General features: G+C 43.8%; 3 protein-coding genes across 9 annotated transcripts in view; 2 read left to right on the top strand and 1 right to left on the bottom strand.

Annotated features, from left to right (window-relative positions):
- Positions 1 to 484: 484 nt before the first annotated feature.
- On the bottom strand, positions 485 to 11,209 carry Fam217b (family with sequence similarity 217, member B). Of its 2 annotated transcripts, none has more exons than XM_011239961.2 (4): positions 10,187 to 11,209; positions 8,170 to 8,281; positions 7,322 to 7,407; positions 485 to 4,642 (listed from the first exon to the last, which is right to left on the bottom strand). In XM_011239961.2, the coding sequence occupies exons 3-4, from the start codon at positions 7,345 to 7,347 to the stop codon at positions 3,505 to 3,507; spliced, it is 1,164 nt and encodes a 387-aa protein (XP_011238263.1). In that variant the 5' UTR covers positions 7,348 to 7,407; positions 8,170 to 8,281; positions 10,187 to 11,209; the 3' UTR covers positions 485 to 3,504. The 2 variants fall into 2 exon arrangements, with proteins under 2 accessions (XP_011238263.1, NP_001074758.1); NM_001081289.1 differs by having other exon boundaries at positions 2,736 to 4,642; positions 10,205 to 10,379.
- Positions 10,450 to 13,707, top strand: Ppp1r3d (protein phosphatase 1, regulatory subunit 3D). The gene has a single exon (NM_001085501.2). The coding sequence runs from the start codon at positions 10,706 to 10,708 to the stop codon at positions 11,543 to 11,545; it is 840 nt and encodes a 279-aa protein (NP_001078970.1). The 5' UTR covers positions 10,450 to 10,705; the 3' UTR covers positions 11,546 to 13,707.
- A 3,429-nt stretch (positions 13,708 to 17,136) lies between these two features.
- Positions 17,137 to 26,627, top strand: part of Sycp2 (synaptonemal complex protein 2) — a 62,482-nt gene continuing 52,991 nt past the window's right edge. The window contains exons 1-6 of one of the 6 annotated variants that reach the window (NM_177191.3): positions 17,255 to 17,366; positions 20,207 to 20,265; positions 21,112 to 21,255; positions 22,071 to 22,199; positions 22,899 to 23,003; positions 23,268 to 23,292. In NM_177191.3, the coding sequence (NP_796165.2) occupies positions 20,242 to 20,265; positions 21,112 to 21,255; positions 22,071 to 22,199; positions 22,899 to 23,003; positions 23,268 to 23,292 (427 nt within the window). In that variant the 5' untranslated portion in view covers positions 17,255 to 17,366; positions 20,207 to 20,241. The other 5 variants (XM_030251758.1, XR_003953467.1, XM_017319020.2 and 2 more) reach the window with 5 other exon arrangements.

Raw genomic sequence — 26,627 nt, 5'->3', positions numbered from 1 at the left:
ACACACACACATACACACACACACATACACGCCAAGCACAATTGCATGTATGTGGTTAGGAGTGGCTCCATTGAGGGTCCCATGATCCTCTTCATCCTCCTGTGAAGGGAAGTCAAGAGTCAACAACCCAGTTGTGGTGATCCTTTGCAAGAGGGCACAGCTGAATGCAGGGCCATGGTAGCAGTTTGGCTGGCAGGATAGTCCTACACGGCACACGCAGTGGATCAGCACACACAGTGGAGCTGCAGCCTGCTCCTCTCCTGTCTACTCCTCAACATCTTTGAGGAGGACAACCACGTAGTTCACAGCCACATGCCTCTGACGCGTGAATCCGCATGGCAGCACTTGTTCCTGGACAGCATCAGCATGAAGGTCAGGGGGACGGAAACCCATCCTCCGCAACTCTCGAGAATAACCAGAAAATAAAGACCAATTGGGAAGACAACTGCATTAAAAACGAGAGAAATCACATCAAACCAGAAAGTTCCAGGTAACGTTTGTTTAATTTGTCTCCAGGAAGGAACAGTCCAAGTTCACAAAAGCTTACGTGACTTGTTTTTCTACGTATAAAACCAAACACACAGCAGTACAACAGCAAATGAACATGCTGAATGTGTTTATAGGTCACTTTACTACAGCCGTCTACACGTACACAAATAAAACAATAAATACTGCTGTTACCTCGAACACAGTACCTCCAGGAGTGCCTATTTCTACTTGTTTAAGGAAATGAACGGAAAGAAAGATAAAGAAGGTATAAGCCACCTAAGAAGTTATCCTTAGGTCTTCTAGAACATAAGCCCAACAGCTCACAGGTTCAGGGGCCTTCCTTTTGCGTGAAGACCATGGCGTCTGTCTTCTCCTCCAAAGGGCTGTGACAGGCCACATACTCTATGACCTTCAAGTTGGTTACAAACCTTCAGCCCCTTTGAGATTTGGAAAATGACCAAAGCCATCAGTGAATACTTAGAACCTTTTGTGATTTTTTTTTTCTCCACTCATTGATGTTATTAAGTCTGAAATACTGTTTTCCTTATATTTCTCCTGGGTTTGACTGGTTTAAACGGGAGGGCCTTTTAACCATCCCTGAGTGAGAAGAACTTCCCAGAAGGGCACCCTCTGTCACTGAGGCTGGATACTCTGGTTTGGCCTTGAACTTATTGAGTTTACAGTTCAGTGCCCAATGTTGTCTACTTGCCTACGTGGGGTATGTTTTTAGGGATCGTGGAAAAGGCTGTGCTCAAATAACTACACTCAACGTGACTGTAACAAACTGTGCTGCTCAATAGCACCCAGATCCAATAACACTGCTCAACTCGGACAATCAACCTGGGCAAAGAGGTAAACAAAGTCGTGCTTTGGGCTTCTAGGGCTGTCTAAACACAGAACATGAATTCTAGTCCCTAGATCAGGAACCAAGTTCGGTTAAGTGTGCTGGGAACGAATGCATGAGTCACTGTCTTTGCATTCCTTAGTTGTGACAGTTTTAGCTCAGACTCACATCCAGCAAGGGAAAAGGAATTTCACCCTTGCCTGTCAGGGTCTAAAGGACCCACACAGGTGTGTAACAGAAAAGAAACCCTGTCAGTGCTGCTCTAGTGAGCATGCTACTCTAGTGAGCACTAGAGCTGGTATTACGTGTATATGATGTCATGCTTACATTTACTGGCCCTGAAGCTTCCAAAGGATCCGCATAAAAACCTAGAGAAAGAATAAGGGAAGTTCCAGTCATGCTGCAAATAGTCTGTGCTCCAAGGAGAAGGGAAGTGGACCCAGGGCCTCCCTCAGGTGGGAAGAGGGAGCAGGGTGGTATCGTTCTCCCAACACAAGGTGCATACTCCGGCAAATGTGGACATTGCATCTGTGGACTGCCTTCAACATAAACGGATTTTGGTCACATGAAAAGGCACAAGACCTGCATTTAATAAATAACAGGTTTTCTCTGGGGGGACAGTGCAAAAAGAATATGAAAATAAAGTCCTAAAGAAAAAGGGCTGAAAAAAAATTCACGTGTTGTTCAGCGCGATAATTGGACATTTAACCTTAGCAGCTGGTTTTAACTAAACTCATCTCAGTCACAGACACCAGGGGCCCTGTGGAAGCCATTGTTATTTCCAACTGCAACATGTAACCTTTGTTCTTTGTCTCAAAGGTGAAAAAACAAAAAACAAACAAACAAAAAAAACCCAAAAAACACTAGAATCACCATGCCTAGAACAAAGGATGAAGCTACTAACTACAGTCCTTAATAAACAACCACTGTCTGTGAAGCAGCAACCAAGGAAGGTCTGCACACTGAAGAAAACACCCCAGGCAGAGAGGTCTGGGATGCAGCTGAGGAATCCCCCCCCCCCCCGCCCCCACCACCCCCACCCCCCACCATGGGAGGAGAGGAAGCCACAGCCAGATAAGAACACTCAGGATAGTATCCAGTCTTTCTTTCTCTGTCTCCCTCTCTCTCTCAGTCTCTCCCTCCCTCCCTATGTGTGTTTGTGTGAAATATGTGTGCCTGTCTGCACCCCCCAACCCCCCAAGCAAATGTGTCTCTGCTCCTTCCCCTGGCCCCAGGCGTAATTAGAAAAACCTGTTCTTACAAACAGACATAGACCTTTAGTTTTGACCCAGAACAAGAGGATATGTATGGTCCCTAGTCAGCAACTCAACGACTTATATTTGAGTAATCCTACAAATTGCTCATGGATATCCCAAAGTCTAATGTGCCAAGGCATTCTTTTTTTTTTTTTTTTTTTTTTGCTCCCATCAGACAGCAGCAACAAAGGTTGGGCCGGTCATCTTTCTGTCTGGAAAAATCCACAAATGATGTTGACTTCAGTTAAGAGAACTCAGAACTGGGCTAGAGCACTACCCCTGGTCTTAAAATGCCTTTTAAAATGCATCAGATAGGCGATCCGGCTGCCTTTGCCTCTGGCAAGGAACTGCTTCAGATAAATGACCCTCAAAATAGAATTGCATGAGCTCCCTAACTGGAGTGGGAGCTGGGGGGGGGGGCGGGAAATGGGGTGACAGATGAGAGAAGGACAGCAGACAGAAACTCTGCTTGAGGGGTTTATGCAAAAGCAAAAGGCGGTGAGCCAGCAGGGCCTCTCTTCCTCCACACACTAGGGTTTCTCCCTTAAAGCAGCTCACACTGTCTTCCACACTTCAGAGACAGGGACAGACACTGGAGCTGGGCTGTGCTGGCTGCCTGGCACTGTTGCTTGAATCCCTTGTATCACGGACACATGGGTAAATTTTTACCTATAGGGCCCTCGAACGCTTAAGACTGTCTATACAAAGTCTGTCTATAAGACTTTATAAGTCTGTCTGTAAGACTGCCTATACAAAGAACAGCTTACTAAGCCTTACCGAGACCTCGGAAAATAACTTTTGAGGCAAGCTGGAGTAACCGAGAGCCAGCTTGAGTTAGTTCAAGCTCATCACCACACTGGAGACAGCCCCCATTGTTACACATCTGCAGGTCTTTACAATTCTTTACCTCAGGGGTCACTTTAACTTATATGTGCTTTGCTTGGCTCCATTTGTTTTGAGTTTTTTCTCACTGGATGAAGGGGCATAGCCACAGGTATTTGCACTTCCCTTTTTCTTCAGGTCCACGTGCGCCTGTGTCCTGGAGGCCCTATGGGAATCCACTGGGTCCAGAAGCACTGCAGACTGCCTGGGGATTCGGATGTTGCCGTTGGCTTCCATTGCAGGGTTGCCCTCGGCGCAGGGTGGAGCACGGGGCTGAAGCTTAGGGCCCTTACTTGATTTCTTCTTCTTCTCCATTCTCAGTTCCGGGGCTTGCTTCTGGGAACACAGCCTGGGTCGGCCAGGCCCATCCACAGAGTTAGGCAAAGTCTCAAATGCATAGTAGGATGGGTGGGCTTCTTCGTGGCGAAAACCTTTCTTTCGAGAAGGGCCTGACTTTGAAATCCCTTCTGGGGATGGTAAGGGTTTGGACAGGGCACTGGTAAGGAGCTTACCCCGTCCAGGGCTTTTCAGCACCCCAGAGGCACCAGGGGGCTTGGCCTTGGCGGCTCGGGCCTTCTCACACTGCACAGTCTGGACTTGCAGCCATTCTAGTTGAAGAAGTCTGTCTATGTACTTCCCAAGGAATCCCGTGGCCCGAGGCAGGGCCTCACTCCTGCACTCTGAGTTCATGACAACAGCCATATCCCGGAGGTCCCAGGAGTTAAAAGGAGGTGGAAGAAAGTCAGGGTAGGTTTGTCTGGACTCTGCCTGGCTCAGCTCTGGGTGAAGACTGAAGGAAACCGGGTCTATCTCTTCGGCTCTGAGGTTGAGCTCTGGAGGCGTGAATGGAGAAGGGGGGATGGCCACTCTTTCTGAGTCTGACAGGTCACTGGCACTGTCCTCATCAGCACCCTTCATGATCTCCATGGAGTGGAAGTCAAGGAACAGCTTGCTTCCAGAGGCAGCCTGATACCTGGAGCTGAGCGCAGCCTGCTCCTGTATTCCTTCCGTGGGAACGGTTTCCATGAGTTTCTCTGCTGCTGGCTGGGAGATCCCAAGGAGGCTGCTCCTCAGCTGGGAGGAGACGTGGGGTCCTTGTGATCCACTCTGCCTTTTCCCCGAAGTAGTCTTTGAATGCTGTACTTGATTCCAAGATGAGCCAGCATTTATACTGCGATAAAAAAGTAAAACCAGAGTCTAGTCATTGGCTAGAGAAAGAAGAGCCCCTGCTAACACTTCCATCATTATGACTGTGAGCCCTCCAGGTGCTTTCTAGACCTGGTTAGCACAACAGTTTCTCCTCTGTGCTCTAGTCACAGCCAGTAGAGAATGACTACCCCAAATGTGGATACATATATACCATTTAATGGCAAGGATGAACATCTAAAAACTTAACCATTTCTTCAATGTGTTTTTTAAATATAATTTTAGAGCAATTGTGTATACCTTAAAAAAATATTGCTTTTAAAATCTGCCCTAAGACTCTCCGTTTGTTCTATTAGTATTTGAAAATACTCAGAAATGCAGCTGGGAATGGAAGCACATACCTTTAATTGCAACACTTAGGAGGCAGAGACAGGCAGATCTCTGTGAATTCAAAGCCAGCCAGGGATACCTTGTCTCAAATAAATAAATCAATAAATAACTCTTGGGAAATATTCAGACATAAACCCCTCAGGTCCCCTTTCATAGACATAATTTAGGGGAATTGTAGATACAATGTCAACTCAAAGTTTTGCAGGCTGTGCTGTGGGTCAGTGATGGTTTATCTGCCTTGCATGTGCAAAGCCCCAGGTTTAAAATCTGCTACCTAAAAAATCTGGCCGGTTTTTCACTGACTTTTTAAAATGTGTTGGTATGCGCATGTTTTAATGTGTGGGTATACAAACACGTTTAACATAGATGTATGCGCATCTTAACGTGTGGGTATACGTATGTTTTAATGTGTGCATACGTGCATGTTTTTGCTTGTAGGTTAAGTTCAGTGTGCGCACATACATGTGAAGCTCAAAGCTGATGTCATAAATCATTCCTGATCAATCTTCCACCTAATCACTGAGGCAGAGTCTCTCAGTCAAACCCAGAGCTTATCCATAGGGGTAGTCTTTCTTTGAAATTTACTTTTATTCTTTTAAATTATGTGTGTAGCCGGTGGATGCTTATACACATGAGACCACAGGAGACGGAGGAGGCCAAAGGCATGAGATCCTTTTAGAGCTGGACTTAAGGAGAATTGTGAGCCACCTAATGTGGGTGCTGGGAACCAAACTTGGGTCCCCTGCAAGAGCAGAAGGCACTCCTAAGCACTGAACCATGTCTCCAGCTAGATATGGCTGTCTTGCCAGCCAGCTTGTTCTGGGGTTCTTGTTTCTACCTTCCAAGGCTGGAATCGCATGTGAATTGACACAATAACCTGTCTTTATGTGAGTTTCTGGGGAACTCTGGTCCTCATCCTTGCCCAGCAAGCACTTACAGCACTAAACCAGTCCCAGGCCAGATTTCACTGTTTAACCACCAACTGGAAGAGACTCTGAACCAACCAAACTTCAGCATGTGAGGTTTTCACTGTTCGTTATGACCTATGCCAGGAGTCAAAAGTCTATTACTACCTTTTCACACAGGAACCAGTCAGGAAAAGCTGTGTTTAAAAAGACTAGAAAGGGAGACGAGACGCACTGCCAGGTAAAAGCACCTGCCCCACTAACAACCCAGGTTTGATCCCTTCGACTCACAGAGTGGAAGGAGAGAACTGGCTCATTCAAGCTATTTTCTAAGCACACGTACACTGTGGCATGCATGCACATGCACACAAAATAAATAAAATGTAAAAAGAAAGAAGTACAGTCCTATGGTCCCATGATAATGCAGTACAAATGGGAAAGCCATCAAAGAGACGTAACAACATTGCTTCACCCCGATACACCATGAACTCCTTCTAGAGGACTCTCTACTGAGGTATATTCTCACTTGAGTTGAAAATACCTTCTTCTTGGTTTATCTTCTGACCACGTGTTCTTTAAAGGCGGCTTAAATACACACTAAAGGTAATAGTACTTCCTTATGACAGGAGTCAGACCAGGAGAAGTGGACAAGGGTACTTCCTGGGAAGCTGAGAGGAAGTGAGCAAAGGTACTTCCTGGAAGTTGAGAGGAAGTGAGCAAAGGTACTTCCTGGAAGCCGAGAGGAAGTGAGCAAAGGTACTTCCTGGAAGCTGAGAGGAAGTGAGCAAAGATACTTCCTGGAAGCTGAGGAGCTTTGTGCAGAGATCTCAACAGTACTCAAGGATTATCTGAAGCATCACCCTTGTAAGGAGCACGGACTGTGTTAGTTGAGTGCATCCAGGCAATGTAAACAAATGAAGAAATGGCTGTCACTGGGAATTCACAGCTGTTGACATTTCTGTTTGCAGACTGGAGAGAGGGCTTGGCAGTTTAGAGCACTGGCTGCTCTTGCAAAGGACTCTGGTTCAGTCCCAGCACCCACTTCTAACTCCAGCTCCAGGGGATCCATTGCCTTCTTCTGGCCTCCCAGGTACCAGGCATACAGGTGCATGCAAACAAAATACTCATAAAATAATACACACAAATAAATACACACAAAATGAAAATAAACAAATCTCTAAGAAAAGTTGTTTACAACCAGCTGCCATGACACACACCAGCCTTTAGCAGCAGACCTTGCCTCTGTACAAGAGAAAGCCAAGGGAGAGCGGCTGACTGACACTAGCTAACGAAACTTGAAGACCCTGGCCTGCTCATTTCTGCTGTAATCAAAGCACAAGTGAAGCTCGCTCGGGAGAACTGAAGGATTTACCTTTGGCACGACAAGAAAGGATGTAAAATCTAGTTACCTGCTTTTCTGATGACAGTCCCTCATCCTATCCCTTGTCTTGAACAGGTCACAGGGCTGCTCATCATCTGAGGTTTGATGGATTGTCTAAAAAAATAAATACAGGCTACTAAACAGAAAGTACTGTGTGAACTCACATGCCTGTGCACAAGTACACACACACACACACACACACACACACACACACACACCACAGCAGCAGAACTATCTTCCTGGCATGACATGACTGTTACTGTCTTGAGTCAGATCAGCTGATCATCCACAGGAGACATTTGCAAGACCAGGCCTATTAGTTTCCCTAGTAGAAAGAAGTCACAGGACACCCTAGAAAGATAGGGGCTATCAACATTCCCCAACTGACACAGCTAGAGAAGAAAGGAGTCAGAGCTCCGCCCCAGGGGTCCCTCCTCGCCCTCTGCCCTGCCCTTGCCAGCAGCCTGTCATGCCTACTTCCCTAACAGCATGTGGTCTTGGGAGTGGTAGAGTGAACAGGAGGTAGACGGTGTGTGTGTGTGTGTGTGTGTGTGTGTGTGTGTAGGGGGGGTGGCTCCAGGGATTCTACTTTTGTGCGTTGTCCCTTGTACTGTAGTGGCTGCTTTTTAGTCACCCATGTTCCTGTAAGTGACCCCAATAAACCCACTGGTTCCCCAAGATGGACTTCAGTGGAACTATTTATAGGGGTTCCCTATCTAGTGGCTTTAAAAATAAAAATAACAAATCATTATTTAAGTGCTATATATAACAGAACACATACGCAACATACGCACCCACAGACTCGTGCACCTGAAGCACACAGCAAGAAAGCACTGAGACGGTTCTAAGCAAGAGTTTCTCTCAGAGTTACATCACCTTCTCTGCAGTACTCAGAATATTCTTGCTCAATCTGCTGCCAGATGATGACAGCTGGGGAGGTGGCTTCTTTATTCCCCTTATCTTCGGAAAGGCTGAAGCGCCAGCGGAACTGGAAACAACAGAACACTGACAGTAAGTGCTGACTGCAACCGGCCCAGACAGCATCGAGTTTCGGTCTCTGTACGACCACACTGAAACCTCGAAGATGTCTGTGGTTGCGCAGGCTCAGCATTCTGCACTGTGAAATTAGAAATGGGGGGTGCGGGGTATTGTATGTTTACAGTTCGACTATCTGTGTGTGGCAGGGAAATGTGTGTGTGTGTGTGTGTGTGTGTGTGTGTGTGTGTGTGTGTGAGTGGATGCCCTCAGAAACCAGAGGAGAGCATCAGATCCCCAAGAGCTAGGGTTGACTTTGTAAGCACTGCCGGGCAGTTGTGAGCTGCCCCGCAAGGGTGTTGTGAATGCTCACGTCTTCCCTTTCACGGCAGTTATTCAGTACGAGATCGCTTAGTGAGTGCTGTGAACGGATTCTAAACCCCACCCATTCTCGCATATATACAGTCCCTGGGAATAACACTAACTGGTTTTGCCTTATACTCTAAAGCTCCCCCTATCTATCCATTCACTCATCCATCCAGTAATTAATTGCAAGCCAGTCTTTAAAAGTACAGACTGTACACGAGGCACCTCATCCCACAGAGATAAAACTCTAGAGGGGGAGGGGCAGGGTATCCCTGAGTTCTTCTGTTTTCTCTGTCCTACCAGATCACTAATCATCAGTGCTGGGCTGGAGAGATGGCTCAAGAGTCAAGAGCTACTGATCCTCCAGAGGACCCCAGTTTAGCTTCCAGCACTATGTGGGTGGTTCACTAGGATCTGTAATTCCAGTTCCAGGCCAGCACCCTCCCCAGGCCTCCCAGAACACCTGCACTCACATGTGTATTTTTAAAAAAATTTCAAAGATCATCAGTATACTAACACCCATGATGTGTTAGATGCTGTTTCAGTAGGAAGTGCAGGTTCCCAGACCAAAGGTGGTCATAGTTCCCGTTAGGAGGGGCCTGTTGAAAAAAGCATACCTGGAAACCGAACATTTTTCTCCCATAATTCCCCAGCCTCTGTCAAATGGAAAATAGATGGGATCATGGGAAATTTTCTCAACCAACCCTGGGCTTTCCCACCATAATTATGTAAGACTTTTAGGTGTGCATGTACAGATAACAAAAATCATAACAGGCCCTTTTATGGTCAATTACCCCACAACTAACAGGCTTGATTCCACTTAGATGGAGAAAACATTCTTGGCCCACCCTCCTTCCTTACCCTGATCTTTCTGCTGTTAAGTGGGAAACCAACCATGACAGCATGTCTGACCCAGGCGCAGTGCCATCCTGGCTCCTCATCTACCTGACACACTTGACACATAGTCGTGTGTGTGTGTGTGTGTGTATGTGAAGTTCTTCAGAGAAATAAAAACCTGCTGTGCAATCAGGATGCATGAGTGGGTAAGGCAGAGAGGGGGTGGAGCACATGGCTTCAGCTTGCATAGCAGCAAAACTAAAGCTCAAGAGATTCTGGCTACAAAACGCTCCTCAAGAGCCAGAGGGCAGCTGCACAATCCATCATGGGCATTAGCCCCTTTCCCAGTCTTCCTCTCTGGCTGCAAGCCCAGCTAAGGGAAGCAGCATCTTCCCCCGCCCCCCTCCCCCCCCCCCGCACCTCCCCAGGGAACTGGCTTCCTGGCCAATGGGGAGGCACAGCATGGTGGGGAGGTGTGGGCAAGATGCTTCCCGCAGAAGCAACCTTTTCTGGGTCTGGCCACTGATCCAGGTTGCTGGAGAAAGGTGGCCAGAGCTGGCTGGCTGGCCGCTCACCACAGTCCCAGGGCCAGCTCGCGCCAGGCCAACCTTGGCTGGGCTCTGTCCCGCCCCCACCCGCAGCTGGCACCCAGCACGTCCTAGACTGCTGTAGACACCATCGCTGATGGATGGGTGCAGTGCGCAGGCACACGCACCAAGGAAACCCAGCAGACCTGCTCCGCAGCCTGAACACACGTGACGAGGTTCCCGGGGGCGGCGGCTGCGCTGCGGCGGAAGGGTGGGGGCTGGGGTGGTCGCGGGCCGCGCGGTTCCGACAGCGTGGGGCTGCGCGGGGCAGCCGGGCGAACGCGGGGCAGCCGGGCGCGCTGGCTGGACGCACCGGCGGGCGGCGTCACGAGGGGCGGGGCGCGCCGGGGGCGCGCCGGGAAGTTGCGCTTGGAGAAGTTGCGGGCGGCTGAGCGTCTGGGCGGCGGGGTTGCTGGCCTTCCCGTAAGAGCTCAGAGGAAGGAGAGAAGCGGCCGACACCGTGCAGGGCGCTACGCCCCGGGAAGCCGCCTTGGATAGCGCCACCCGCTGCTCGAGGCTGCCCGCCGCTGAGACCAGGGCCAGGCCGCGAACACAGTCTCCGTGTTGGGTGCGGTGCCTCGGGGCTTCCAGAGGCTGTCAAGCCCTAAAGCCTAGTGGCTCGGCGGTGACGCCCGCCCAGCTGGGCCATGTCAAAAGGCTCTGGTTCTGCCCCGCTGCCCTCGACCCCGGGGTCCCGGAAACTCGTGCCCCGGAGCCTCAGCTGCCTCTCGGACATGGATCGACGACCCTGCAGACCCCCGGGCTGCGACCCTCGGCTGCGGCCCATCATCCAACGACGCTCGCGCTCGCTGCCCACCTCCCCCGAGCGCCGTGCCAAGGCTGCGGGAGCCCCGGGCGCCGCGTGCGGAGCTGGCTGCAACCGGCAGGTCCGGGTGCGCTTCGCTGACGCGCTGGGCCTGGAGCTGGCGCAGGTCAAGGTGTTTAACGCAGGCGACGATCCGTCCGTGCCGCTGCACGTGTTGTCGCGCCTAGCCATCAACTCAGACCTGTGCTGCAGCAGCCAGGATCTGGAGTTCACGCTGCAGTGCCTGGTTCCCGACTTCTCGCCGCCCATCGAAACCCCAGGCTTCGGAGAACGCCTGGCACGCCAGCTTGTGTGCCTGGAACGTGTCACCTGCTCTGACCTGGGCATCAGCGGCACAGTGCGCGTGCGCAACGTGGCCTTCGAGAAGCAGGTGACGGTGCGCTACACCTTCTCTGGCTGGCGCAGTGCGCATGAGGCAGTGGCGCGCTGGAGAGGACCTGCAGGTGCTGAAGGTACCGAGGACATCTTCGCCTTCGGCTTTCCAGTGCCTCCCTTCCTGCTGGAGCTCGGCTCCCAGGTACACTTCGCACTGCGCTATGGCGTAGCTGGTGCTGAGTACTGGGACAACAATGATGGTCGCGACTATAGCCTTACTTGTCGCAGTCATGCCTTGCACATGCCACGCGGGGAGTGCGAGGAGAGCTGGATTCACTTCATCTGAGCTGCGGGCTGTGAACCAGGAGCTTCCATCTCTGCAGACCTGCAGACACTTCCCCACCAGTGCAGCTCTCTGAGCGGCCATCTCCCATCCCAGCCTTCCTTCCTAGTGGTCTGGCCTAATTTTTCACTGTGAAGCCCTGCGGCGGTAGCCTGGCCTGTCTTGTAGTGAATTCTCTTGAGAGCCTGGCGGTCAGCCTGTGTAACACGTTGTTGGGGGGGGGGGCAGATGCACGGGATTGTGGTCCTTAATTTCAGTAGGACCCAGGTCAGTGTTTTGCAAGAAAGGCCTTTTGCATGTCTCCTCTATGTGTCTGAATATAAGTAGCTGTTATTTATTATTGTGAAGTTAGACTTCCACCCATGGAGAATGCTTTCTCAGGAATACTCTAATCAGCTTAGAGGAGGCCTGCTATCTGTTTTCACCCACCGTAATAATTGTACAGATACACAGTGTGGCCTGCATTATGGTCCCTCGAGGCATTTCTGCCCTGGGACGGTGAAAATCTGAGACCATGTTTGCTTGCCAATGTCTGTAGCCTTCCAACAGTAGAAACTATTAATAGCGAAGGAACTTGCAGCTCATCTGTCATCACACAACCATTTCTGGGCTTCGAGGCTGCCCTGGTTAGGCGATGCCTCCCACATCAACAGCTGGGGAGGAGTGGACAGAAAAGCTTCCAACCATGCAACTTAGCCCAGATAGCCCTTTCTCTTCAGGGACTGCCTGTTCACACATTTGTCTTCTACTGGTCTGGTTCTGGGTCTGCTTGTTAGCAGGGCATATATAAATATATATATATTTTGAAACTACCTGAGCCTTTAAAAAGATCTTGCCTTAAGTATTTTACGTTTTCAAGTGGCCACAGGGATTCAGGCAGGCATGTCCTTCCCGGGGACCTTTTTCCACGAAAGAAGCAACATTTTTATTTCTAAGTATGGAAAGATTCCAGGATTCATATTTTAGAAGTCAGCTTCCAAATGAACCTGGGTGGTTCTCAGAATTAGCCAAGGTACTGGAGGAAAAACAGCTCGTGGATTTTTATTCTCCTAATGTGTTTTAAATTTGTTATGTCAGGTTTAACAGATACCACTTCATTCTTTGTGCCTTCGGTTAGGAAAGTTGCTAACATTTTTTTACGGGCTTAATTCCCAGTTTTAAAATGTTATACTTTAAAAAAAACCAAACAACAACCAAAATCTCCAGACCACTCACTGGTCCCTGCAGGGTGCGCCTGCTGTTTAAAGCCCCCATGAAGAGGCTTGCAAATATTTTTGGTGCTGAACTCTGGTCTCTCCGACAGCAGGTGCTAGAACTGTGGTGGACAAGACCTGCAAGATGTGACTTTTGCTTTTGAGACGGTGGATGTCCTGTGACAGATTGACTTGGTGACACTCGTGGCGAGCGTGGTGCTCGTTAAACCGTCATGGCCGGAGATGCATTTTACCCTTGAACCCATTAGGTTTTGATACTTGAAACTTCTGCCTTTTAAAAATTCCAAGAACAGTGTTGGGCTCCTCTGCTACCTTTCTGGACTGAGAAAAGTTCTGACGTAAAATGCCACAATAAAACCACCCTGCCTTTGGCTGTGAGGGCTCTGCACTGTGTTAGCATTCAGGAGTGAGAAGCTCCCAGTGGCATTTCCCTCATTGCTTAACAAACTGTTCAATTAGGTCAGCAAACCCTCCCCCCCCGCGGGGGGGGGGGCTCATGGCAGCTCTGTCCTCGGCCCCTATCCAGAGGGCAAGAGAATCGTCCAGACTCTTCAAGTCAGGCCAGAAATTTGGGGAGCACTGATGTTCAGGAGCACGTAGAGAGTTTTACAGTCCGTGGGAAAGCCCCTCACTGGTCCGCAGGTTCTGGTTACAGAAAAGTAAATGACGCATCATCAAAACTAAAAGAACCTGAAGGTGCCTTTAAGACACATCAGCTCTAAGAGATAGTTCTGCTTGGTTAAATAAATAAATGAATAAATAAATAAAACGCTGTAGAGATAATTCAGGGTGAACTTTCTGACCCTAAGACACACTTTAGGCCTGTTGAGATGTTAAAACTGTGTTTGTCAATTGTGCACTCGCTGAGTTGTGTTTTACTGCCTGTCACTTCAAGTTGTTTTACTCGAGCCTGAATATTAAAACGTGAAAAAAAAAAGTCCCTTTGTTAAACTGGTGTGTGCTGTGGCCTCATTCCAGAAGACAAAACTTGAAACATCTTGGCGGTGGGTGACATCTTTCAGATGGATGGGGGCTGGGTCTTCTAGGGAGGGGCTTCTGCATCAGCAGTAGAGTTGTATATGTGTTGCTAAAATGCTTTCCCTGGGAAGATGTAAACAAAACACACCCCTTCTCCTAGCTCATGGTACAATTATACATACTAGTTCTCTCTGGGGACCAGTGAGTTCGTTAGGCTTATTTGGGGACAATGGGTAAGGGGCTACAGGAAGGAGTAGTGGGACCTAATGCAGCCACAGTGAATGGTCTGCACCCAGCAGTGATGAAGACTTCCCCAGGGCTGTGCAGAGAGAGTGCACTCCCATAACCCTTCCCGCCCTTACCCTTTCCCCCAGTGGTTCTTCATCTCCCCAATGCTTCCAACCTTTAATACAGTTTCTTATGTTGTGGTGACCCTTGACCATAAAAAGATTTCGTTACTGTTTCATACCTTTAATTTTGCTACCGTTAGGAGTTGTAATGTAAATATATCTGATATGCAGGATATCCGTAACCTCTGGGATTGTGACCCACGGGTCTATCCCTTTACAGTGACTCAGAGACCATTGCAATTGGAACAGAACTGCATTGATGACTGGTTGGGTTGGGAGGCCGGCTGCACTCAGGGGAAGCTCCTATCGCCCCTCCCACCCCCTCCTTCCAAGAGAAAAGGTCAACCATCAAGAAGCCCAGCTATGATGGTTTCTGGCAAGCAGGCCAGCCAAACTCATGAACGCAGCCAGGTTCCATGGCTTGGAAGAAGTCCTGTACAATAGTGTGTGCTTATAAAAACTAAAGTATCTTAATTACGCTATAGGTCAGAGTTTAGGGCAGTGATAATTTTATTTTATTTTTTTATAGTCCTCTGTGACTCCTGTGGAGCCCAGCTTACACTGTGACTTTCAGCAGAGTACAAACTCTTACACATTGTGAAAGAAGAAAACTAGCATTCAGTGTGCCCTGTCTTATTTGCTCGGCCAAGATTTGAGATTTTTGGTGTGTTGGGAGTCAATCAGTCATGCTGTCCAGTTGATAATAACCCACATTTTCTTAGCTGAAAACAGTGAGGCTCAGAAAGGTGAGTTCCACAGCCAGCTCACCTCAAATTTAACAGTCAACTGACTATCCAGCTCCATGCACTCTGCCAGGAGAGATGGCCCACAGCTTGTTTCCAATAAGCACTTAAACAATGCACGTGAAAAGCGTTGAAAGATACAGCTCTTAGCTTGACTAACACAAGGCAAGAGGTTTAATCTTTGGCACTGCAGAAAAAAAATTCGTGACTGGAAACCAGATTTTGATAATGACTGATAAGGTTTTCTTTCAAACTCTATGGTCTCGAGCCTTTAAATAAAAACAAACAGTTCGGGTAAGATTCAATGAGTTGTCTTACTTTTCTATTACTGCAATAAAGCAAAGTGACCAAAAGACGCTCTGAGAGGAAAAGGTCTCTTTCCTCAGTCAGTCACTGAAGGAAGTCAGGGCAGGAATTCAAGGTAGGGCCAGAAGCAAAAGCCATAGAGGAGTACTGCTTACTGACTTTCTCCTCCCTGCCCCAGCAGCTTACTGAGGCTGCCTTCTTACCCACCCCAGGATCTTGGGGAGGGAGAGACATTGCCTGCAGTGAGCAAAGCCCTTCTATATCAATTGTTAATTAATACCCTGAAGGCTTGCCTAGGGGACCATCTTCTGGAGGCTTTTATCAATTAAGATTCCCTCTTCCCAGATAACATCTAGGTTTGTGTCAAATTGACAAATTGACTTAGATACTTTGTTTATTCATGTTACTGTTTAAAGACACGGTTTTTTTTGTTTTGTTTTTGTTTTTTGTTTTTTTGTTTTTTGGTTTTTTTTTTTTTTTTTTTTGTCTCTATAACAAGCAGCTAGTTGAGAAATCACTAGATTGCATCATGGAGGATGGTAAGTCTATTACAAGAAAGCCCAGTGTGAAGATGATGATGTAAGTCTCTGGTGATGAGGTTGACACACTCTGATCTTACATGTTGTATTATATACTGTTAGTACTTAAGTCATTCAAAAAAATCATTGAAAACTAATTATCTGAAACACCCTCTAAAAGCCTGTCAACTGTTCAGGTTGTTTTACATTTTTTTTGTTTTGTTTTAATTAGGATCTCCTTGGACCTGTAATTCCAGCCATTCAGGAAACTGAGGCAGGAGGATCTCAAGTTCAAGTTGCCCACCTGAGCACCTTAGATCCTGTCTCAGAAAGTATAAAGAAAGCTGGAAATATAAATCAATGGTAGACCACTTGTCTGGCATGCATGAGACTCTCAGTTCAGTGAGGAGTGGGTTCAAAATTCAGTTTAACAAGGCACAAAGTTGGAATGATGTTTGTAATTCTAGCTAAGCCAAAGGTAGAAACGCTGTAGGTTTTATTCTGTGATTTGAACACACACACACAAACATACACACACACTTTTTTCAAGCACATTCCAAAGCATAATTAAATCAGAAAGGGGTGCTGGCCACTGAGCATCACAGCTGTCATCTTCATGAGAGCAGCTGTTACTATTGTTATGACTTGAGAAACATTGACCTGTTGACTATTGACATTCCTTCAAAGAATTGGGTGCAGTGGTCACTGGGCTGTCAGCTGATTCTCTCCCTCTCCAGCTAGATGTAATTCTGCGGTAATTGCACTTGGCTCGTCGGCTTGGGTGCTGCTAGGGTATATAAGGGGTGGAAGGGTGCCTCAGGGAGTGTAGCATCTCTGCTGGTACAACTATGGGGAAGCCATCATTAATCATCCATGCTGGGCTTAGGTTATCCGGTGATACGGCCGCTTCGATGTCACTTGCATCCTGTAAGGAAGCCGGGCAAGGTCTGTTATTTAAGCTAGACATGGGTGGAACCCTGCCTTTGGGCTGTCATTGGAGCTCTATGTGGGGTAAGTAGACATTAGATCTCATGCCCCAGGAACAGCTAAGGATGCATACCAACCACAACTGAGGGGCACACTAGCAAAATCATCTGCTTTATGTATTTTTAAACAACCATTGCCTTTTTAGATAAAAAATAAAGATACTAATAATAAATACCATTTTAAACTTTGATTTGGCACCACCTATATCAATATTTAACTCTCTTCACGTGAAGCCATGGAGTTTCCACTAGATCATAGGATAACCGAAGGGTTGAATAAAGCAGTTATTGTCTGTCACGGCAATGCAAAGCAGGCAGCATCGTGCATGATGGTGAAATTTGTCAAAAGACGGGGCCACCATGTTATAAATTTAGGGCACAGGGAAAATGGAGGCGCCACAGCACTCCCCTATGGCCTGGGCATGAGGATTGCCTAGTTGAGGGGTGGTGGAGTCCCACAGTGACTGCAGGTTCTCCTAACCGCCATGTTTCCTCCCTAGGTGGAACTGGCACGGCACAGCGCCCCCTGCTGGCAGGCGGTTCCCCAGCGCAGCATCACCACTCTGGGCGGGGCTCAGAATAGGAAAGCAGCTGGAGAGCCCTACAGACTGCTTTCCATCACTTCCGGCTGACCCATCGTGGACAGGGCAGGGGTCATCGGAAGTGGGGCAACCGACCGACCCTTCCCAGAAGCGCTGCGTGTGCGCCCACAGCCTAAAGTGTCTGCGGGTAAGGGGCGTGGCCTGGGTGGCTGGCTGGCTCTGATTGGGCGAGCGCTTCCCACTTTCCGTTGGCGCCCGGGAGGCGAGGAGGCGCCATTACTCGACGGCCCTTGCGGGCGGAGGCGGTTGCCAGGTTGCGGTGTGCTGCGCTGTAGGTGGGGCAGGTCAGCGGGGTGGCCGTGATGAGGACACGCGGTGTGGGCGGCACTGGTCACGCCAATCCAGGGCAACCATACAGGGAGGAGTTTGTGAGGAGTTTGTGAGGCGCGAGGCCCCGGCGGCCTGGGCTGTGGTAAAGAGCGTGACCACGTGGCTGCGCCTGGAGTCGGGGGAGGCCTCAGTTTAGTCCTGACGGAGTCCCCAAGTCCCTAAGCATGCGCAGTGTGTGTGCTGGGGGCGGGGCGGGCACCAGGGGCTTGGCCTCAGGGGCTTCCTCGGCGCTCTTGGTTGGCCTCTAGTACCTGGAAGGCCATGTGGGTCCGGTCCCTCAGCCCGGATGAGGACCCACCTCCCTCCCCCAGCTTTGTCAGGGGACTGCGCGCGCATGTGCAAAGCCTGCTCACGTGTGCAAGCTTTGTGCGCATGTGCTTGAGTGTTGGCTTAACTCATGGGTGTTCTGCAATGTCCCTTGTGTCTCCCTACTTCTGAGTTGCTCTGGGATCAGTCGTCCTATAATCATCGGGCCATGCTGAAAGCCTGCTAGTTGGACCCAAGCCTGTTTGGGAAAAGTTCGGTGCTTCCTTTCCTGGTTCATTTATGAGCGCCATAACGAACTTTTAAAAGTCTTCCCCAGGGCAGGAAAAAGCTTTGTTTAGCTTCCCCTTTGACTTGTACATGGTTGGCTTATTTGACAGGTAGCACAAAAGAACTGGTTTTGAAAGCTTTGTTGAAGTCAGCATTCATGTAATGTGCTGAGTGCGTATGTAACCAGGTTATCTCCCCCCCCACCTTTAAAAATCCAACTATATAGATACTAAAATTTCCTTTTCCTTGGTTGGCTCCTTTGTACAAAGGAAGACTAGAAAATAGAACCATCTGGCTAGCATAATATATTTTTTGGCCATAATTATTCTGTGCTGTGTGTAGATGGCTCAGAGCACTTGGGGGAAATTGCATTACTTCCAATTGTTTTAGTTGTGAAACATTATCACAGGGTTGCACTGAACAGCTGCTGGCCCCAAGGAAACGATACACGAGATGTCTACAATATATTTTAAGTGTCAACTGTTTTAAATCACATTTTCAAATTGGAAATGAAATAAAATGTTATGGATTTCAATTTCATTGATATACTTTAACTGCAGTAAAATGTAAAAGGGGATATAAAGGTAGTTTTATGACTAATGGCAAAATATCTACTCTGAATGTATTCACTATGGATATTTGATAGTGGGCTGGTGATTTTTGGATAGGTAATAAAGACCTACTTAATTTATAAATCAGTATATTTTATATATTCTCATTTTCTAACAACCACTGTTAAATAACCACTTTTTAACAATCATTAGGATTGAAACAATACATACTTTCAAAGTATGTTAAATGAGTATATTTTCATAGAAACATGTATTTTTTAATATTTTCTGCCATATTAGATTTTCCTTAGAATTAACTATTGGCCTTATGTAGTAATCTTAAAATGCCTAAGCAATTTAACATTTTTAATAAATGTTACTCTACTTTGTAGTAATGAGCTTACCCAATATTCTAATGGTTGCTTGCTAGCCAACTGCTACAACAAAGATTTTTCTATGAGGTAATTTAAGATAAAAGAGGCTCTATTAAAAAAAAGAAAAAAGTTTATGATCTGGAAGAAGGTAGCCTGGAGATAAAATGATTATGTGTCTGAGGCTAGCTTGTAAAAAGGAAGCTCTTTTCTTTTCCAAAGCTCTCTTTTTTTCTTTTGGTAAGTTTTACTCCCCATTCCTACATTTTTTCTCGCTGTTGAAATAAATAATCCATGTTCATAGATCTAGTATGTGAATTCTTCTACCCTTTTATTTTTAGCACATACACAGATGTCCTTTACAGAGTTTAGCTTGCTCCTGTGAGTATTTTAATTTCTCACAAATACTCTCTAGAGGGATCATCTATGTCTTATTTCACTTTTCATTTTACCCTGTTTTGAACAGGGTCTTGTGAGATAAAGACTGGCTGATTAAACTACATGTTTAAATATTCAGTTGCATTCTGTGAACATTGCTTCTGTTTACCTAATTTCTCCCTACCATACCAACAAAGGCAGAGGTTTTTTTTTTTTCCTGAAAAAAAAAACCAAAAAACTGCTGATAGTGGCAGTGCTACAATAAATATTAAGTATTCTTTTTATACTTTTAGGTTTTTGTAAAATGTATACCTAGAAATGGAACTACATGTTATAGAACATAGACAAAATTTTTGCCTATCTGCTCTACTTTTTTCAAAGTACAATTATTGATACCCATTGTTTTCTATTTTTCATATTAACAGACTTTTTAGTTTTTGCCATCCTAGTAAGTGTTGGAGCTGGTTGTTTTAGTTAGAACTTCTGTTATAGGGGTAGCATCTTGTCCTTCTATTAGCCACTTTATTTTCAAGTTTCTCCTTTTCTGAGTGATTAGTGTTCTTTTATCTTTTCCACTTTTATACTTTTCTCCTTGGTTTCTCAGTTCTTCAAAATTGTTTTAATGTATGTCTTAGGAGCAAAACTAGACATTTTTATGATAAAATATACAATTTAAAGTATATGTAAAAAGGGTTAAGAAACTATTCTATTTGGTATAAGAACACTGAATATCATGTTTTAAGAGTTTAAACTGTAAACATATTGAACACATGATAAGATATATAAAATGTTTTCTCTCATAGGTGTTTGTCTTCTCCTATTCTTAAATGAGTTCAAAATGCCAGTGAGACCAGACCTCCAAGTATGTAGTTCCTAGACCACAAACATGCATTTTAACCACTAAAATAACTTTTGTGTACTTACATATATCTGCTGGTATATTTTTAGTAATTTAGTAAAATTTAATGCTTTATGAAATACTCAAGAGTAATAACTTAAATATGGTTTTATTTATTAAAATATTTTTAAAGTATGTTAAAAACATAAAATATCAAAAATATTGATTTATTTATTTACCTGTGCTTTCAATATTGAAAATAGTCATTCACAGATTAACATACCTGGAAATTCAGATCAAAGTTGTAAATTGTCTGATCCTTACATTTATATACATGCAGTTTACACTAAGTCTGTTCAGTGATCAGACTGCAGACTGAAAGCTTCCTTATGCTGTTCTGTAATAGAGGGCAGAGCAGGTTTGATAAAAGTCATATACTTATCAAATATTTATATTGAAATATAATTTTTAAAAGGATAAACTTACCTTTATGCAGTTTAATTTTTAATATCATGAAGTTTGTACTCAGATATGCTAGGATTTTGCATGGAATTAAATATGGTTTCTATAATGTTTTTATTTTTCATTTAGTTTGTGATTTTGAGTTGATAAAGTTTGTGATTTTATTTGAATTGATAAAGATACAAATATAAATTGGGAGCTTGTAATAAAATATTTTCTACCTGAAATTATTACTATAGAAAATCAGTTACTCTGAATAGTGGTATTTTTTGAAAAATTTTTAAAAAACTATAAGTATTTTATGAGCTGATTTTATTATTTTCATTCAAAAACTCTTCTTTGGTAGCTCAGTTGCATAGAGTGGCTAATTTTGATGGAATATCTATGTTATTAAATATATCTCTCCAGCAGTTAGAAAAGTGTATTGATGATGCTTTGAGAAAAAATGACTTCAAACCTTTGTTGGCACTTTTACAAATTGATATTTGTGAAGATGTGAAGATTAAATGCAGCAAACAATTCCTCCGCAAGTTGGATGACTTAATATGCAGGGTAAATACTCATTTTTATTTAATAGCTCCTAAAATTGTTACATATGATTTTACCTTCTAGGAAGAAGGGCTACATCCAAAACATATAAACAGAGAAAGCCTTGGACATGATTATTTCAAATGATTTAAATGTTTTATCAACATGTGCTTATTATTTGAGGCTTCACAACACATTGAACTCTTGTTTCTAAAGTAAAATGTATGAAATCTGTGTTTCAAAGGCTACCATTATTAATCTGAGGGAACAGATTACCTATAAACAATTTCTTTTTAGACCATATTTGCAGTGATAGAGTACTTAGTGATTTCAAAAATAAAGCAAACACAAAACATTTCTGAAATTTATATTTAAGAAGAGATAACTGCATACCAGCCCCGGGTATCCAAGATTGCCAATGAGTCATTGGTTGAATAAGAATTTGTAATCTATTTGTGTTTGCTCATGCCTGTATATCTAGCACATGGGATGCTGAGGCAGGGGGAGTGCCACAAGTTGTAACTCTGTCTCAGCTACAGAATGAGACCTTGTCTCCAAAATGAAGTCTTAACTTTAACTCTTTAAAATGGAAGGAGAAAACTGCTTCCATAGACTTTCTAGATTTTATGGAGGTGACTATTTGCTATTGCCACTAGCTGGGTGGTTTGGGACAACTTGCTTTACTAAGCCATTCTTCTCATCCTTTCCATTACAAGGATGTTGAGAATGGCTCCCTTTTCAGATATATGAAGATTGTAAATGAATGGTGTTTCCTGAACAATGTTTATTCCATTCTACTTTTTATTTGCAGCAGTTTAAATATGCACATTTCATTTTAGGAACTTAATAAAAAGGATATCCAAACTGTTTCAAGCATCTTGATATCTATTGGAAGATGTAGCAAGAATATCTTTATATTGGGACAAGCTGGACTTCAAACCATGATAAAACAAGGATTAGTCCAAAAGATAAGTACTTTTTCATAGGAGGGAAAGCTGATTAAGGTGCAGTTTCTATTTTTAAAATGTCCTGCTACTAAATGCAAACTTAGAAACTTTATGTAGAACTTTTGAGAGTAAATATTTTTATGAGTATAAGGTAAAGGTTCAGAAGGAAACTATACAAGTTCCTTGACGACCATGTGAATTTAGGATCACAGGATGCCAATGGAACTTTATTTGAATGATTTTCTGTTGACTAACTCATTTAGGTTGTTTACTGTCTGACATCTACACTAAAATATAAGACACTGATTTTTATATGTTTAATCAGTTACACATAACCATCAAACTGATGGTTTATGGGACACATAGTATGTACTCATGTGAATCAAATTAAAGTAATTCTAAAAATATTCAAATAATATAAATTGTCCTGATAATTTTAGCTAATTATAACAAATGTATCTGCAGTAAGAATTTAAAAAGGGAAGTGTAAGGGTCTTTGAAATGGAATTATTATTATCTTCATTCCTATTTTAAACAGTGAGGAGATAGAATAAGTTAAAAATATAAGACATTTTAAAATGTAAAATTGCTTTGATTATCAATACTGGAGTTTTCATTTTTAAAGTCATTTGTTCTAGGTTTACTCACCAAAAAAAAACCCCAAATATATTAATTGTTAAAGTGGATTTCAAATTAACTAATTTATGTATTCATTTTTACATGGTTTCCTGGTTTGAAAATTCCAAGGAGATTATTCTAAATCAACAACAATCAAAAGATGAAGCTGTTATGAATATGATAGAAGACTTATTTGATCTTTTGATGGTAAAAATGGCATTGACTGTTATATAGAGCATGTTTTATATTAGGAAACCATTTGTTTTGGTTCTAACAATTATTAATAGATTATCTAGTAACTTGATTGGATTGATCTATCCAGACTGTTTAAAGCACTTAAGCTGACTATATTAAATAGCTTATTAATAAATGAAAGTTAGTTACACTGTGAATTAAAATTTGTCATTTTAATAATAGCTTTTGTAATGATTTATAATAGCAAATTATAAATGAAATATTTATCTTTTTTAGGTCATATATGACATCAGTGATGAAGGTAAAATACCTTATTTCCATGAAAACAACTTGCTAGGAACTTTTAGTATAAATTTTTTTAATACACATAATCCTGTCTTAGGAACTCATGATCTAATTAAAAAATCAGACTTTTCCTGTAAAGTACCAGATAATAAAATTTTAATCTATGTAGGCCAAGAGGAAAAAACAGGCAGATATTAGTTTGGTATTTCAACAAATTTCAATGATTTATGGATAAAATTAAGAATGTATTTTTGTATTGTGGACTTGTTAATGAGGCAGAAAATAGTATCTTTGAATTTTATTTAAGGATCAAAGTTCATTTTAAAATTTAACATGTTAAATTTTTAAAAACATGTTTATAACAAAATTTTATATCATATAGAAAAGGCCAGTGTTTGGCTTTATCTTCAGGAAAATCTATCAGTTAAGGAACATTTTAAATCTCTATCACATAGAGATATTAATTGAATTCGGATACTTTCTTTTTTTCATCTTTTTTTAATTCAATATTTTATTTACATTTCAAATGTTATCCCCTTTCCTAGTTTCCCCTCTGAAAATCCCCTATGTGCACACACACACACACACACACACACACACCCCCGCTTACCAACCCACCCATGGTCACAGGACCAAGGGCTTCTCTTCCCATTGATGTCAGACTAGGCCATCTTCTGTTACATATGCAGCCAGAGCCATGAGTCCCACCATGTGTTTTCTTTGGTTGGTGGTTTAGTCCCAGGGAGCTCTGGAGATACTGGTTAGTTCATATTGTTGTTCCTCCTATGGGGCTGCAAACCTCTTCAGCTCCTTGGGTCCTTTCTCTAGCTCCTTCATTGGAGACCCTGTGCTCTGTAAAATGGATGGCTGTGAGCATCCACTTCTGTATTTGTCAGGCACTGGCAAATACAGGAGACAGCTCAGGAGACAGCTATATCAGGCTCCTGTCAGCAAGCTCTTGTTGGCATCCACAATAGTGTCTGGTTTTGGTGGTTGTTTATGGGATGCATCCCCAGGTGAGGCAGTCTCTGTATAGTCATTCCTTCAGTCTCTGCTTCACACTTTGTCTCTGTAACTCTTTCCATGGGTATTTTGTTCCCCCTTCTAAGAAAGACTGAACTATGTCTTCCTTCTTCTTGAGTTTCATGTGTTTTGCAAATTATGTCTTGGGTGTTCCGAGCTTCTGGGCTAATACCCACTTAACAGTGAGTGCATATCATGTGTGTTCTTTTGTGACTGAGTCACCTCACTCAGGATGAAGTCCATCCATTTGCCTAAGAATTTCATAAATTCATTGTTTTTAACTGTTGAGTAGTACCATTGTGTAAATGTACCACATTTTCTGTATCCATTCCTCTGTTGAGGGACATCTGGGTTCTTTCCAGCTTTTGGCTATTATAAATAAGGCTGCTATGAACATAGTAGAGTATGTGTCCTTAGTACATGATGGAGCATCTTCTGGGTATATGCCCAGGAGTGGTATAGCTGGATCCTCAGGTAGTACAATGTCCAATTTTCTGAGGAACTGCCAGACTGATTTCCAGAATGGTTGTACCAGCTTGCAATCCCACCAGCAATGGAGGAGTGTTCCTCTTCCTCCACATCTTCCCCAGCATCTGCTGTCACCTGAGTTTTTGATCTTAGCCATTCTGACTGGTGTGACATAGAATCTCAGGATTGTTTTGATTTGCATTTCCCTGATGACTAATGATGTTGAGCATTTCTTAAGGTGCTTCTCAGCCATTTGATATTCCTCAGTTGAGAATCCTTTGTTTAGCTCTGTACCCCATTTTTAATAGTGTTATTTGGTTTGTTTTCATCTTTTTTTTTTAATTCTCATACTTTCTAAAATATTTGCTGCTTATTTCTGCTCTTCAGAATATCATTACCTAATAGTAATTACTTCCCACTGAAAATGATGTGGAAACTCCTTAACTACACAACAAAAATGATTTTTAATGTAGCAGTTTCCTTTGTACTAAAATCACTGGCTCAAAATATTACAGGAGCTCAAACTGGAGCTTGGAAAAAAACATAATGCTATCTGCATATTTGTGGAGGAATGGAGATCTTCATTATTTTCTCCTTTGAGACAGGATCTCGTATACCCCAGGCCACTCCTTAGTATGAAGCTGAGAAGCCTTGATTTCCTGATCCTTTTGTTGCCACCTACTGAGAGCTGGGATTAGAGGCATGTGTCCAATATGCATGATAGCTATTTTCTAGAACTCACTATGTCAGAAACATAGAAAACATGTTTTTCCGAAATGCCAGATTTGTTGAATAACCATTAAGTTCACAAAGTAGAATGACTTTAGTGGCAGTGGTTTACCAGATAATCAGTTTACTTACTGTGGTAAAGGTAATGTGAAATGCAGTTCTTTTATTCCCATCTTAAATAGTATTTACTATCATATCACCTAACACACAATAAATATATCTTTATCTGTTCATATATGTTTTACAGAATGAATACAGCAGAATTCAAAAGGTTTTAGAACTGGGTTGGTAGAAATGTAATAGGATCTGTGTTGATAAGATAATCCAAACCATCACCAGGAAAGACACTGCTATCTTAAAAACCAGCCATGGGAGAGTCGGGATTGAGAGCAAAGACATGGGTAATTGTGGAGACAAGACCAGGACAGGGTTTAAAGGAGAATCAATGGAGCTTAGGTCCCGATTGGATGAACAAATAAATTGGCAGACAGCAGTCAAACATGCCACCCCAGGAGTGGGTTGCTGAGCTAAAGTCCCAAGGATAGCTGAGAGTTCTCTGTCAGTTGGTACTTGACCCATAAGCCAGGCATCAGATGACAGTTCAGTTGTGAGGCCATTACTATAGCAGTATAAGTTTTCTCACTTTATGGGAGCCAGGTGAGGTAGTTTTATTCACTTTCCTTGGTCTGGCTGGCTAATTTCCATGTGTCTGCTTTCTCTGATATAAATTGAATACACCCATGTGCCTATGCACTCTTGATTGATCTTGAAAAAAATGTAGAGTTAGCCCCTTTATAATTCTGAGGAATAAGTCATGTATGAGTTACATTCTAGGGTATGGTGCTGGGTAGATGGTGCTATTCATGCATCCATCTAAGCAGTCAGTTATCCTCTGTCCTCCTCAAAATGGAGCTAAAAGCTGCTTATAAAATCAAGCCTGGAAAAACACTGTACAATGTGGAGTAACTTAGAGAGAAGAACATAGTCTGATGTTGACAGATTGGCTTCTCATTTTAACTTTTGCTAGTATGGGTAATGTGTAAATCAGCATAGTACTTGTGATCTTGTATGTTTGTCTTTCCATCATAATGTCACAGTTGGTTGAATAATAAAATCATGGTACAGTAGATT

Source organism: Mus musculus, chromosome 2 (assembly GCF_000001635.26).
Source record: "Mus musculus strain C57BL/6J chromosome 2, GRCm38.p6 C57BL/6J".
Taxonomy (NCBI): domain Eukaryota; kingdom Metazoa; phylum Chordata; class Mammalia; order Rodentia; family Muridae; genus Mus; species Mus musculus.
Note: the sequence above shows the minus strand (reverse complement) of the source record. Positions and strands in the feature narration are given on the sequence as shown.

Excerpts from the sequence above, each read along its gene's own strand:
- Ppp1r3d (NM_001085501.2), top strand. The coding sequence starts at position 10,706 with ATGTCAAAAGGCTCTGGTTCTGCCCCGCTGCCCTCGACCCCGGGGTCC.
- Fam217b (XM_011239961.2), bottom strand. The coding sequence starts at position 7,347 with ATGAGGGACTGTCATCAGAAAAGCAG. Across the intron at positions 4,643-7,321 it reads GACTGTCATCAGAAAAGCAG|TATAAATGCTGGCTCATCTT; the intron begins GTAACTAGATTT and ends TTTTTATCGCAG.